The 16071-nt window shown below is 40.0% G+C and overlaps 1 protein-coding gene across 3 annotated transcripts in view; it reads left to right on the top strand.

The window, feature by feature from the left end:
* The window catches only part of NPY2R (neuropeptide Y receptor Y2), a 104847-nt gene extending 94247 nt beyond the window's left edge, over window positions 1–10600 (top strand). For 2 of the 3 annotated variants that reach the window (XM_056562145.1, XM_056562155.1), the window contains exon 3: window positions 6693–10599. In XM_056562145.1, the coding sequence (XP_056418120.1) occupies window positions 6693–7896 (1204 nt within the window). In that variant the 3' untranslated portion in view covers window positions 7897–10599. Of the gene's footprint in view, window positions 1–6692 lie in introns of all 3 variants that reach the window. The other variant, XM_056562165.1, reaches the window with a different exon arrangement.
* Window positions 10601–16071: the final 5471 nt, after the last annotated feature.

Raw genomic sequence — 16071 nt, 5'->3', positions numbered from 1 at the left:
TGGCAGGTAGTGGATCCTCTGTGCCAGAGAGGGATTGGCGTGGACCGTGCTAGAGGATCGGTTCTAAGTCACTACTGGTTTTCACCAGAGCCCGCCGCAAAGCGGGATGGTCTTGCTGCGGCGGTAGTGACCAGGTCGTATCCCCTAGCAACGGCTCAACCTCTCTGGCTGCTGAAGATAGGCGCGGTACAAGGGAGTAGACAGAAGCAAGGTCGGACGTAGCAGAAGGTCGGGGCAGGCAGCAAGGATCGTAGTCAGGGGCAACGGCAGAAGGTCTGGAATCACAGGCAAGGAACACACAAGGAACGCTTTCACTGGCACTAGGGCAACAAGATCCGGCGAGGGAGTGAAGGGGAAGTGAGGTGATATAGGGAAGTGCACAGGTGTAAACACTAATTGGAACCACTGCACCAATCAGCGGTGCAGTGGCCCTTTAAATCGCAAAGACCCGGCGCGCGCGCGCCCTAGGGAGCGGGGCCGCGCGCGCCGGGACAGAACTGACGGGGAGCGAGTAAGGTACGGGAGCCGGGGTGCGCATCGCGAGCGGGCGCTACCCGCATCGCGAATCGCATCCCGGCCGGAGGTGGTAACGCAGCGCCCCGGGTCCGTGGAACCGACCGGGGCGCTGCAGTGAGGGAAGTGTAGCGAGCGCTCCGGGGAGGAGCGGGGACCCGGAGCGCTCGGCGTAACAGTACATAACTGATACTTAACCGTACTTAACCTTGTCCCAGATTTCAACCATGTGGAATGTGGTTTGGTATCCACTGCCCACAAATCTTGGGGTCCAGATGCCAACAGGGTTAAAAAAGCATGAAATGTAGGCATAAATAATTGACCTTTTTCTTCAGTATTCTAAGTACTCCACTTCCTAAAGCAATACAACAAGTTCATTTTTCTCCTTCCTATATATTAATGTATCATATTTGATCCTTGGGATACCATTGTATAAATAAGATCCCTAAGGAAGCATTTTAATAGGCGTCAGATGGGTGTATTATACATAGCTGATGTAAAGAAGCTGTAGCATTACAATCATTATGACGAGATTTGTCCTCCGAATAGCAGATAACAGCAGGAGACTAATGAAAGAGAAGGAAAACTTCTAGATACCTGAATTCACTCTCCATTTCAATTTGGGTTGGAGATCCTGGTTCATGGTCACTGATCAATGGGCATTAAATTAAACTCATTCCAGTGTATGCCAATAGTGGAATAATCACTAAACCTATGCATACCTGTTCAGGGTGAAGGTTGCAGACAATGCACCAGTAGCCTTAATTTTAACTAAGGCCACTGCAAAGCCAATTTTCTTTATAACCATCCTTGGGTATTTTCACATAGTGAGGGAAAGCACCATATGGACTCTTGTCACGTTAGATTTAAGCAGTTTTAGGATTCTTGAAAACCCGTAATAACTGTGACAATAAAAACATTCACAATTTATTTCAACAGGCAATGTGTATTGTTTCAAAGAGCACTGAGAGCACTCTCTAACTCTTCAGTAGTAAGAGGGTCATCTGAATACAGATTATTCCAAAGAGTTCACTTATTTTTTTTCTTTCAATTATACATTTAAAGTAGTTTTTCTTCTTATTCTTTGGTTTTTATTGCGCTTAATTTATACATATGCAATGCATATCTATTTGCTATTGCATGAGATTGTATGCTTGACTGTATTCATTCTGTAGTCACACCCAGATTGTGCATATATCTATAGAACATAGGATAAATTATATTGTTAGAAATGAGTGTCTGTCTTGTTTCCTGTGAAGCAAGGTCTCCTTTATTATGCTGAGATGTTAAGTTTAAAAACACCAAAACAAAAACGCTCACACAGTACTCCAAGAAAAATATAATAGTCTTTATTAACCCCTTAAGGACTGAGGGTTTTTCGGTTTTTGCACTTTTGTTTTTTCCTCCTCACCTTTTAAAAATCATAACCCTTTCAAATTTGCACCTAAAAATCCATATGATGGCTTCTTTTTTGCACCACCAATTCTACTTTGCAGTGACATCAATTGTACCCAAAAATCTACAGTGAAACGGAAAAAAAAAATCATTGTGCGACGAAAGTGAAGAAAAAACGCCATTTTGTAAATTTTGGGGGCTTCCGTTTCTATGCAGTACATTTTTCAGTAAAAATGACTGATCTTTATTCTGTAGGTCCATACGATTAAAATGATACTCTACTTATATTAGTTTGATTTTGTCGTACTTCTGGAAAAAATCATAACTACATGCACGGAAATGTATACGTTTAAAATTGTCATCTTCTGACCCCTATAACTTTTTTATTTTTCTGCATATGGGGCAGTATGAGGGCTCATTTTTTGTGCCGTGATCTGATGTTTTTAGCGGTACCATTTTTGTATTGATCTGACTTTTTGATCGCTCTTTATTAATTTTTTCATGATATAAAAAGCAACCAAAAATACGCTTTTGAATTTTTTTGCGCATACGCCATTGACCGTGTGGTTTAATTAATTATATATTTTTATAGTTCGGACATTTGCACACGCGACGATACCACATATGTTTATATTTATTTTTATTTACATGGTGTGTTTTTTATGAGAAAAGGGGGGTGATATGAACTTTTATTAAGGAAAGGGTTAAATCACGTTTATTAACTTTTCTTTACACTTTTCTTTTGCAGTGTTATAGCTCCCATAGGGATCTATAGCACTGCACACACTGATTGCCAGCACTGTTCACTGCAAAGCCATAGCTTTGCAGTGATCAGTGTTATCGGGGGTCGATTGCTCAAGCCTGCATCTCAGGCTTGGAACAATCAATCGCCGAAGGGACATGCCGGAGGCAGGTAAGAGGACCTCCGCTCGTGTCCAAGCTGATGGGGACACCGCATTTTCACTGCAGTGGTCCCGATCAGCCCCACTGAGCAGCCGGGCGGCTTTCACTTTCGGTTTAGACGCCGCGTTCAACTTTGAACGCCGCGTCTAAAGGGTTAATAGCGCACGGCACCGCGATCGCTGCTGCGCGCTATTAGCCCCGGGTCCCGGCTTCAGATACATACGCGTTATATTGCGGGAGCCGGCCAAGGACGTAAATATACGTCCTTGGTCATTAAGGGATTAATGAATACACAATATATAAAAAATAAGTAAAAATATATGGCACCAGTAACTATTTCTATGCGTTATATGGCTGATAAGGCTATTAAAATATGGGTGGCATAATGTATTTCATGCCATACAGGGGTATTGCACTCAATATTTGTGTACAAGAGGAGCAAGTATTATAGCAGCATAGAATAATATAGACACTATAGCAACATGTGGTAATTACATAATATACACTCTAGATGTACTCCATATATGTATATATAGTATGGTAAACAGTCACACCAGCAGCCTGTGAAGATAGTAAAGCTTGTAATAGCAGCACACTGGTAACAGAGCAGAGAATAATATAGCAGCATATACACAGCATTACAGAGTCTATAGCAGCATATTATAGCAGCACACTTGTAACAGAATAAAATATGAACAATATAGTAGCATATAAACAGCATTACAGATTCCCAGCATTCATAGATTGAGCCTTACCAGACATATAACAAACCACAACATATGTTTCGCTACCATAAGCTTCCTCAGGGGGCGTGGCTAATCTCCAGTCATATCCTAGTATATATATATATATATATATATATATATATATGGGATGAGTATTTAACACAGGGCGAGTTCACCACTCCTGGTGTGACGGAGCTTTCAAGGGCCTCTCTGCACTCCGCGGGCATTCTGGGTAGGGGAATATGCAAAGCAGCTCATTACATCACCTTCTCAGGCGATGTTCCCTGGTATCAGCTTAGCTCCAGTTACGGAATATAAAAAAACTGATCGGGATTAATGCCAAGCCAGACTTACTCCCCAAAAGAGAAGTTTCCACCCATCTGCAGACAGCTGTTTCGGGGTTCTTAGACCAACTAAAGGGGATGAGTATTTAACTCAGGGCGAGTTAACCACTCCTGGTGTAACAGAGCTTTCAAGGGCCTCTTAGCACTCCGTGGGCATTCTGGGTAGGGGAATATGCAATGCAGCTCATTACATCACCTTCTCAGGCAATATTCACTGGTATCAGCTTAGCTCCAGTTACGGAATATAAAAAACTGATCGGGATTAATGCTAAGCCAGACTTACTCCCCAAAAGGGAAGTTTCTACCCATCTGCAGACAGCTGTCTGCAGATGGGTGGAAATTTCCCTTTTGGGGAGTAAGTCTGGCTTGGCATTAATCCCGATCAGTTTTTTATATTCCTTAACTGGAGCTAAGCTGATACCAGGGAACATCGCCTGAGAAAGTGATGTAATGAGCTGCTTTGCATATTCCCCTATATATATATATATATATATATTACAGACCAAAAGTTTGGACACACCTTCTCATTCAGAGTTTCTGTTATGCTGAGCTTACCTCGGTGCGCTCACAGCGTGTGTCCCCAGGCAGCGCTCCGGTCACCCGGTCTCGGCGTGCGCATCCCCGCTCTATAGGGCGCACGTGTGCTGGGACTCTTAAATTTAAAGGGCCAGTGCACCAGTGATTGGTGCCTGGTCCAAAGTGGTTATCTAGGGTTAAAGGTTCTGCTTTGACTTAATTAGGCCTGCACCTGTGCGCTGCCTATTAGTACCATCTCCTCCCACATCTTCCTGCCGGATCTTTGTTGCCTTAGTGCCCTAGAGAAAGCGTTTGTGTGTATTCCCTGCCTGTTGCTGAACCTGTTGCTATTGACTACCGCCTGAGAACCGTTGCTGCCTGCCCTGACCTTTTGCTACGTCTGACCTCGACTCTGCCTGATCCTCTTTTACCTTGCCTCATCTCAGTAGCCAGAGAGGTTGAGTCGCTACTGGGTGGAATGACCTGGGGGTTACAAGCCGCAGCAAGACCATCCCGCTTTGCGGCGGGCTCTGGTGAAAACCAGTAACTCCTTAGACTCCGTTCCCCTGGTACGGCCCACGTCATCTCCTCTCTGGCACAGTGGATCCAGCTCCTGCTACCTCCTGCCAGTCCGGATCCTGACAGTTTCCTTTATTTTCATGACTATGAAAATTGTAGATTCACACGGAAGGCATCAAAACAATGAATTAACACATATAATATATACATAACAAAAAAGCGTGAAACAACTTAAAATATGTCATATTCTAGGTTCTTCAAAGTAGCCACCTTTTGCTTTGATTACTGCTTTGCACACTCTTGACATTCTCTTGTTGAGCTTCAAGAGGTAGTCACCTGAAATGGTTTTCACTTCACAGGTGTGCTGGTGTGGAGGAGGAGGTGTGATGGTGTGGGGGTGCTTTGCTGGTGACACTGTTGGGGATTTATTCAAAATTGAAGGTATACTGAACCAGCATGTCTACCACAGCATCTTGCAGCGGCATGCTATTCCATCCGGTTTCCGTTTAGTTTGACCATCATTTATTTTTCAACAGGACAATGACCCCAAACACACCTCCAGGCTGTGTAAGGGCTATTTGACCAAGAAGGAGAGTGATGGGGTGCTGTGCCAGATGACCTGGCCTCCGCAGTCACCAGACATGAACCCAATCAAGGTGGTTTGGGGTGAGCTGGACTGCAGAGTAAAGGCAAAAGGGCCAACAAGTGCAAAGCATCTCTGGGAACTCCTTCAAGACTGTTGGAAGACCATTTCAGGTGACTACCTCTTGAAGCTCATCAAGAGAATGAGTGTGCAAAGCAGTAATCAAAGCAAAAGGTGGCTACTTTGAAGAACCTAGAATATGGCATATTTTCAGTTGTTTCACACTTTTTTGTTATGTATATAATTCCACATGTGTTAATTCATAGTTTTGATGCCTTCAGTGTGAATCTGAAATCTACAATGTCATGAAAAAAGAAAACTCTGAATGAGAAGGTGTTTCCAAACTTTCGGTCTGTACTGTGGATTACTGGCTAATCCCAAGCACTCACACAAATACTCACTCTTGCAACCACCAATCAGTAAAAGGTTAGGTCTCGAATTCCTCCTCTCTATGATGTGCGCATCATGGCAAAGTCGGTAATATAATTAATAATGGCCCTCCTGTGTATCAGTCCTGACATCTCGCTATATGCGAGACTTTCACATGCGTGTCACGCTCACGTGATCCATTCTGATCACGTGATGCAAAGCGCGCCCAATCGATGAATCTGAGCACTCGCGAGAGTTTAACTTAGTAATGCAGTCACAGTCATTGCGCATATACCGCGCATGCGCCTCCACCATACCCATATATATAGGTAAAAGAAAAGAAAATAGTGAGTGAATTGGTGAAAAAACTAAACAAAAGCAGTGCCATAGCAAATTTGAAGGTGAACTTACCCAGTCTCCAAGGATAAAGAAGAACATATTTTAGTTAATAGACAAAATAAATAGTTAAATATACATAATATAACAATTCATGATGTGACGGAGTGAAAGAAATAAATAAATACTACATGAAAATGAGAAATAAAGTAATTGAATAGTAATTATATGGGGATAGATACATAATATGTGAAAATATGTTGAGATGTTAAGGTTGAAGGGTAAGGCTAATAATGCCGTATGTTTTGATGGCTTTTTACTACAATATATTTAGAAGGTTTTAATAACCTACTTGTTAATAGTTTAATTTGTTTTTGAAACCTGATCTCTATACTGTCCACTAACCATGACTTATGTTTTTTTTTAAAGGGGGTTTCATGCATGCAGAGAAGCAAACTGCACAATGAAGATTGGAATGATTGCTTCTGGGAAGGAAGAAAATAGTACAGTGGATATTAAAATGGACATGGATACATTACATTATGTGCCTGGGGTGACCACAGCTAGCAATGAGATATTCCCTAAACCTGAACTTATTGATATTACAAAGCTTATAAGTGTCCAGGTGATTCTAATCTTGGCGTACAGTTCCATTATTCTTTTGGGGGTCATAGGAAACACCCTTGTAATTTATGTCGTAATCAAGTTTAAGGCAATGCGCACTGTCACAAACTATTTCATTGTCAATCTGGCAGTGTCCGACTTGATGGTGAACACTCTGTGTCTCCCATTCACATTGGTTTACACTCTTTTGGATGAGTGGAAGTTTGGAACAGTGTTGTGCCATTTAGTAACCTATGCTCAAGGCTTGGCAGTGCAAGTATCAACAGTTACTCTTATGGTAATTGCCCTTGACAGACATCGATGCATTGTATATCATCTAGAGAGCAAAATCTCAACAAATATTTGCTTTGTGATCATAGGCATTACTTGGTCTTGTAGTGCTGTGCTTGCCAGCCCATTGGCAATTTTCAAAGAGTACTCCCTCATTGTTTTTTCACCCGATTTTCAAATTCAAGTTTGTGCAGAAAAGTGGCCTGTAGGACGTTTCAGCTATAGTACAATCTATAGCATATCAATGTTGCTGATTCAATATATATTACCCTTAATCATAATATCATTTGCTTATATAAGAATATGGACCAAACTAAAGAACCATGTCAGCCCAGGAGGAGGTAATGACCACTATCACCAAAGACGACGTAAGACGACCAAGATGTTAGTCGCTGTAGTAGTGGTGTTTGCAGTGTGCTGGTTGCCATTCCATGCCTTTCAACTTGCAAGTGACATTGACAGCAAAGTTTTGGATTTGAATGAATATAAACTTATTTATACAATATTTCATGTGATTGCAATGTGCTCTACCTTTGCCAACCCAATCCTTTATGGGTGGATGAACAACAATTACAGAACGGCATTCCTCACTGCTTTTAAATGTGAACAGAGGATGGATTCGATACACCCTGAAGTTTCAGTAGCTTTTCAAGCCAAGAAGAAACACTTACAAGTCAAGGAGATTAATGGACCAATCAACAACTGTCAAAGCACTTGTACACAACCTACCAATGTGTAATGCTAGAACAAGCTACTGTCACAAAAAAAGTATACTTTACAAAGACAAAGTTAAAAGTTAGTGACTTCAATGTCATTATAAGGAGAGAACAGATACAAAATCACAATGGTAAGGTGATGCTGTTTCCTTAAGACTGAAAAAGCCACTTGACTCTATTTAGTGGCAACATAAATTTATATAACCGTGATGTTGGATGTTGGTGTGTCTAATCCACATTTCCCATAATGTGCCTAAAAACATCAATGATTTCTTCTTGTAAAATGGTGTATTGGTTTTGTACTCATCAGTCATTGAATAAAATTAGATGGTATGTACTTGCACTTAATGCCAACTACTGGAAAAGGGTCATGTTGAAATAGGCCTAACCTTATGTCTTAAAACTATACCTGGGTCGGCTGAAAGCCCTGTGACTGTTAGCAGTGTTTTTCCTTTTTTTTTTTGATGATTATAAAACAGTGCTAAAAAGTAATTTCTCAGTACACTTGATGTTTAGCCATAGAAGCACTGAAATAAGTTATCAATATAAAAAGCATTATAAGGATGTATTTACAGTATATGATATAAAATAAATGTATTTTTTGCCATGTCTTTACTTGGATTAAGGTAAAACTGTGATCAGGATAAAACCTGGCATAAACCAGTTTGACACAATTCAGTCATTATGCAGTAGTTGTGTGGTTCTCTGCCACACCATTCTGCACTTTGTGAATATACCATAAAGGCAATTCGTTTCAGCTTGTTTTTACTATTTTTATTTACCAATATTAATTTACTATAGATATACATGTAAATGTTGTATATTACAACAGTAAGCATACTTCTTATGTATGTACAATTTTGAATTATTTACATCTGTTTATTAATGTCCGTTTTTCATAACAGTGCATGTAGTGCGATGAAGTGATCTTTAAATCAATCTATTTATCTGGTATTTTTATAACATAAGATTAGTTATTTTATGGTACTGCTGTTGTAACCTGTACAGAATTATTTTCCCAACACATGCCAGTAAAACTGCTTGCATGAATTGCCAAAGTTAGTAAACTGCAGTGCCAAAACCTCTCCAGCTTAATGTATGCTGTTTTATGCGATTACCATAGTAAATATACTGAACTGCAGAAATCGAAATTTTGTACATGAGCGGTCTCAGTGTCACGTCTGAATTATTCATTTGCACTAGATTTTTATTCCCAGTGGAGGTACAATACATTTTGGAAGCACAGAATCAAATGTCCTTCAAAATTCTTTCGCAATGGCAAAATTCAGCATTTTTTTTCACATAGCTAAAAGTCATTTCCTAAAAACTGCATGAAGAAAACTTGGAAGAAGAAGCTACTTCATAATATTTGATCTATGTCTATTATAAATTAAAGCAACCAATATAATACAATAAAAACAACTTACTTTTACATTTCATGATTCTTCCTATATACATATATTTTTAAAATTTCTTTACTAACACTTAGGCCTGTTGTATTTTTATTATACTCGGCATGGCCAATAGTCATTTTCACTATACGTTAAATATTAAGCATCTAAACTTTTTTTATTTTATTTTTTTATATGTTTAAGCGTTTGTATGTGAAGGTAACTTTATCTTTATCAGTCTATATTACTGTCTATACTCTACTTCATGTGCTGTTTTCCCACTTTACGGGATAGCAAAGAAACAACTATTAAGAATATGACTCTGCGTCTGTTGTGAAACTACAATTCACATAATACCTTGATGACCAAAGGCTACAGGGGCACACTGGGACTTGCAATTTTGCAACAAGTTGGAGATCCTGCCATAAAACCTTGTTTTAGTGGCTATATGGGGCTCTGTGCTTTAAAAAAATAATAATAATTAACAGCACAATATAATATCCATTCAGTTAGTGTTTTACATAATAACACCAATAATAATAATAATAATGCCAATAATAATGTTGTACATGTAGTAGTTAACATTAACAATAACATGCTCATCTGGAATTAATAGAGAAGGGAACAATAAACATGGGGTTTCTGTTATGGGGTTTATTGTGTGAAAGTGGTGCAGTTTTCAACCATCGCCCGAGAACCTTTATGTCAGCCCATTCACATTAAAATGGCATACACAAATCGCTGGACACTATGAGGGGCTTTTATCAAATCTGTACTTGCTTCTTGTTCATAAAAAAGTCTTACGTGGATACAGCACCAAACAGCTGAGGACTCAAGCTTATAGATGGAGTGAGACTTTAAAGGGGTACTCCGGTGAAAACCTTTTTTCTTTTAAATCAACTGGTGGCAGAAAGTAAATTACTTCTATTAAAAAATCTTAATCCTTCCAGGACTTATTAGCTGCTGAATGCAACAGAGGAAATTCCTTTCTTTTTGGAACACTGATGACATCACGAACACAGTGCTCTCTGCTGCCATCCCATTTTAGCAACCATGCATAGCAGGAGCACGCATAGCAGGAGCATGCATAGCAGGAGCATGCATAGCAGGAGCATGCATAGCAGGAGCATGCTAAGGGCAGCATGGTGGCTCAGTGGTTAGCACTGCTGCCTTGCAGTGCTGGGGACTTGAGTTCAAATCCCACTAAGGACAACAATAAATAAAGCATTATTATTATTATAATAACGTCAGCAGAGAGAACTGTGGTCGTGATGTCATCAGAGAGCATTCTAAAAAGAAATAAATTTCCTCTGTAGTATTCAGCAGCTAATAAGTACAGGAAGGATTAAGATTTTTTTAATAGAAGTAATTTACAAACATGTTTAACTTTCTGCCACCAGATGATTTAAAAGAAAAAAGGTTTTCACTGGAGTACCCCTTTAATCTATAAGCTTGAGTCCTCAGCTGTTTGGTGCTGTATCCACTTTGGACTTTTGTATGCTTTTCCGAGTTGGCATTCTCGGATGATCACTTGACACATGCTGAGTGGATCGGTGCTGTCTCTCCTCTTCATTTTTTGCTTCTTGTTCATGTTAGAGCAAAAAAGTCTCGGTGAAAGTGACTGCTATGTGCCAAATTTAACAAATGGAACACAGACGTTGATGAATGCCCACAGAACTGCTCTGGTTAGATGTCGTAGAGCAGTTGCGGGCCGTGCGACAATTGTATTAAAAATTGCATGGAATTGTCACAGAGAGTTATTTAGGGCAGGGTTGAGTTGCCCTGTGATTTCTTCTAAATCTGGCCCATGCCACTTTTTAGCGACATTTCACAGAAAAGTCGAACATGATAAAATAGTGACTACTGCACAAAGTGCTCTAAATCATATCTCTTCATGGTCAGAAAAATTAAACAGTTTAAATGAAATGTTGCAGAAAAAGTTGCACGGGACCAGGCTGCGACTCTTCCTGAAACAAATTTAGACAAAAAAGCTGTCTAAAAAGACTGATAAATTCCCCTTTATGTGATGACACTATGTGAAATCAACTGAACTTATATGATAAACTAATGTGGGCTACATCTATCTGGAAGCAATAAATACATTGAGATATAGTTGGTGGTAGTGGGCCTTCAATGAGCTTTTACCTTATAAAAATTTAATAAAAAATATTGTGGTTGTACAATATCAACATCTCTGAAATGTTGTCTATGAAGGAGAAATCCCTAAATGTAGTCAACAGACATGTTTTCCTAAGGCTAACTTTCCACTAGGTTTTTTTTCTGGCAGTTTTTGGAAAACTGCCACTGCAGTTTTTGAGCCAAGGTCAGAGGTGGATCCATAAGGGAGGAGAAGTGTAAGTCCTTCCTTTATACCTCCTATTCCTTTTGAATGCACTTCTGGCTTTGGCTCAAAAACTGCGGTGGCAGTTTTCAAAAACTGCCCAAAAAAAAAACACAAGTGGAAACTTAGCCTTATAGCTGAATATTCAGATTCTTTGGTTCGAATAATAATAGCGCACTGTATGATAACGTCACAGGGTACATTACAAAAAATATAGATGGAATGTTTTTTTTTTTTATATTTATCTAGGGCACTGTACACTCCCAGAGATACAAACAAGGTTTCAAGTTACAAGTTTGTTCCCACCTTCTTGATTTTTTTTTTAATAACATTGACCAAAAAACAACCAAACCTTTTCCTTTACCCCTTCCCACAAATCAGGTACATGTACGTGGTGATTAGGGATGACTTCCTGCATCACCACATACATGTACCTGATGGATTTAAACTGTCACCCGCCGGGTGCTGTGACAGTTTATTGAGCTCGACTGTGCTGCACAGCCGAGCCTCCCTGAAGCTGGCCAGGGACCAATCGCAGCGGTCCCCAGCTGGTGATCACTGCTATTGGTCCGTCAATACAGACGGACCAATAGCAGGGATGTTAGGTGGGTCTCCTCCTTCCCCCTCTCCTCCGTGGCTTCACTGTGTGAAGCGATCGGTGGTGAGGGGGGAGCCATCAGAGGAGGCCACCTGCAGGCACTCAGGATCCTGGATTAACCCTGTAGATGCTGCGGTCACTGAGACCGCAGCGTCTATTAGGGTAACAGAGGGAGGGAGCTCCCTCTGCAAAGTGAAAGCAGAGCTCCAATGGTTGCCATGGCAACCGGAGGCCTTACACTGGCCTCTGTTGTCGTGACAACATGAGCAATCAGTCTCTACCTAATGTAGGGACTGATCTATCCTATGCCTGTCAGTACTGACAGACATAGGCATAATTCAATGGAGTACAGATGTGTACTCCATTGAATTTTGTGTATAAAAGTAAAAAAAAAAAAAGTGTGAAAAAAAGTGGAAAAAGTTAAAAAAACAAGTGTGAAAAAAGTGGAAAATGTGAAAAAAATACAATAAATTATATATGTGTATAATACACCCCCTAAAATAGCCCCCCACCCCACCAAATATATCAACATGTCCAGCAAAAAATGAGTCCTCACACAATTGCATCAGTGAAAAAATAAAAAAAGTTACAGCTCACAGAATGTGGTGACATACAAACATGATTTTTTTTTTTAAAGAATTGTTTTAATGCCATAAATGATCTAAATATAAAAAAAAGTATATAAATTAGATATCACCGTAATTGTATCAACCTGCAGTGTAAGGTTAATATGTCATTTATACCACATGACGAACAACCTAAAAACTTAAAATAAAAAACAACCGCAGAATCGATTTTTTTTATGTATAACTCCTCATAAAAAAATTAATAAAAATCGATCAGATCGACCAGAATGGTACCAATGAAAGCGTCAACTTGTCTCCCCAAAAATTTTTTGCACCCCAAGGCCCCTGTAATTTTATGATACCAACAAAATATCCTTAACTAAAAGGATGCCCCAAAATCCACACAGCACGCTTTCATGTCTTTGAGGCCTGTGTGAGAGACACCTAGCACACAAAAGCCACATATGGGATATTTCTAAGTACATCAGAATTCGGGAAATAAATCTTGAGTTTTATTTCTTTGTCAACACCTACTGTGTTACAGAAAAAAAATTTGATTGAAATTAAAAATCTACAAAAAATAAAATTTTAAAATTCTGCCTCCACTTTGCTTATATTTCTGTAAAATGCCTAAAGGGTTAATAAACTTCTTTAATCTCATTCTGACTACTTTAAGGGGTGCAGTTTATTAAACAGGATGATTTATGGGTGTATCTAACATACAGGCACCTCAATTCCACTTTAGAACTGAACTGGTCCCTGAAAAATCTGATTTTGCAATTTTCTTGAAAATCGGGAAAATTGCTACTAAACTTATAAACCGTTTAACATTCTAAAAAGTAAAAAAAATGTTTATCAATTAATGGGAACATAAAGTAGACATATTGTATATGTGAATTAATAATTAATTTGGCACGGCATGGCTATTTGTCATATGAGCAGAATATATCAAATATAGAAAAATGCTAAATTTAAATTATTTTCCACAATTTTTTTTTACAAAAAACGCTAAATATATCAAGCAAAATTTACCACTATGTAAAGTAGAATATCTCATGAAAAAACTATCTCAGAATCGCTTTAATTAGTGAAAGCGTTCCAAAGTTACTACCAAATAGTGGACGCATGTCAGATTTAGAAAATTTGCCTTGGTCATTAAGGTCAAAACAGGCTATTGAGTAAAGGGGTTAAAGACCCCAAATTGCTGTTACAAATACCTAAAAAAAAAGTAAGCTAATAAATGTATTTTGTGCATTAATGCAATGAAGTGTTTGTGTTTTTATTTGTATTATATTGTGTTGAACAAGCTGGAAAAGCTGGAAATAAAAATGTATAAGTGCCAAATTGGTCAAGAAATAAAGGTCAAGTTAGCTTTCCTGAAGACATCTGTGGTGAGCCATGGGGGTGCGCTGTGAGGTGTAGGGGAAGATGGTGTTGCCCAGGGGTAGATGGTGTTAACCCCTTAGTGTTCGTGACGCCAGGGTGTGGTTTGCCTATGTAACCACCCCAAGGTAATCCTGTTACTCCCAGGTTAGGCAGTTACTCCCAGGTTAGGCAGTAAATAATAGTCTAAGGCCAAGTTAAGGTTAACGGTAGCTTTACTGAAGTTTAACAAGTATAACAGTCTTTACAGGGCAGTAAGGTTGCCAGAGAGGTGACCAGTAACACGAGGGACCTCACAGCTTGCTGGGACTTTCAGTGACTTGACAGACTCTAGCACAGCCATGCTGACTTTAACTGACTTGATTTGACTGAAGATAGTGATAGCAGACAAAGATGACTTGACTTACAGACTTGTGGCTGCAATTTAGGCTTGGGCCTCCAGGTGTGCTGGACACTGGCTCTAAGACGTCTGTACTGGACTTGACCTCAACAGAAAGTGTGGTGTAAGAGAGTGATTGAAGTACCTCCCCCTCTTATAAAGGGGGGCTGAGCAAGGAGCCCATAGGCTAGATGCAGGGTAATCTGGTTTCCTGATGCTCTCTGTGTAACAAAACTTATGACTTAAACATGTGACAACCCTTATCATGTGACTAACCATCATGTGACCATATCAAAGGTCTTTTACCCTTAGTGTATAACTGGAAGCCTGTGCTAGCATTTCTCCTGCGGTGTTGCTATCAGTGTGTGAAGAGTGGGAGAAGAGGGTTACATTGACAATCCAACACAATCGGCAGCACATTGTACACATTTTATAAGTGGTCAGAAACTTGTAAATAACTCATGAAAGAATAAAGTTATGTTAAAACCAAGCACATCATTGTTTTTTTTTGTGTCACATGACCCTCTTCTTATTGAAAAAACAAAAGTTGGATTCAGAATGGCCAACTTAAAATGGCCGCCATGATCACCACCCATCTTGAAAAGTTTCGCCCCTCACATTTACTAATGTGCCACAGGAAGTTAATATCACCAACCATTCCCATTTAATTAAGGTGTATCCATATAAATGGCCCACCCTGTACATTGACCCCTAAAGTTACAATGGTCTCAGGTTACAATATTTTCAACATATATATTGTTTTTCCTGGACCATTGTAACCTTAAACCAAACTCAACATACAATGCGAGAAAGAGTTTGGATCCTTGGCTGGTGTGAATGGCTGGAAGGTCCGACCAATTAGATTGCCCATTTCACTGGTAAAACCCCGTTTAATTGAAGTGCATGCACTGACTGGCTGTCTAGTAGTCCCTACAGCAAAGATCAGTACTGTAGTATTCTTTACCTGTATTAGGATGAGCTGCTCCGATACATTGTGCATTCTGTACAGGACCCTTAAGAAGCTACTTCCCACTGTGTATAAAGTAATTTTTCTGTATTAGTTATCTTGCTCTATCTGTATTAGTTATCTTGTAATTTTTCTCTAATTTTAAAGGGGTACCAAAGGATAGGGGATAAGATGCCTGATCGCGGGAGTCCCGCAGCTGGGGATGCCCGCGATCATGCACGCGGCACCCCGTTAGTAGTAAGTCCCCGGAGCGTGTTCGCTCCGGGTCTGATTAAGGCCGACCGCAGAGCCGGCGGCGTGTGATGTCCCGCTCCCGCCCCCGTGTTACATCACGCTCCGCCCCTCAATGCAAGCCTACATTGAGGGGCGGAGCGTAACGTCACACGGGGGCTGGGGCGTGAAGTCACACGCCGCCGTCTCTGCGGTCGACCTTAATCAGACCCGGAGCGAACAGGCATCTTATCCCCTATCCTTTGGATAGGGGATAAGATGTGTTAGCACAGGAGTACCCCTTTAAGTTTTTCTTGTTTTGGCTTTACATCTTGGAATCAATTACCAGGTTTCCATAGAGTT

This window comes from Hyla sarda, chromosome 1 (assembly GCF_029499605.1).
Source record: "Hyla sarda isolate aHylSar1 chromosome 1, aHylSar1.hap1, whole genome shotgun sequence".
NCBI lineage: Eukaryota > Metazoa > Chordata > Amphibia > Anura > Hylidae > Hyla > Hyla sarda.
The sequence above is the reverse complement of the archived record's forward strand: the minus strand, read 5'-3'. Positions and strand labels throughout refer to the sequence as shown.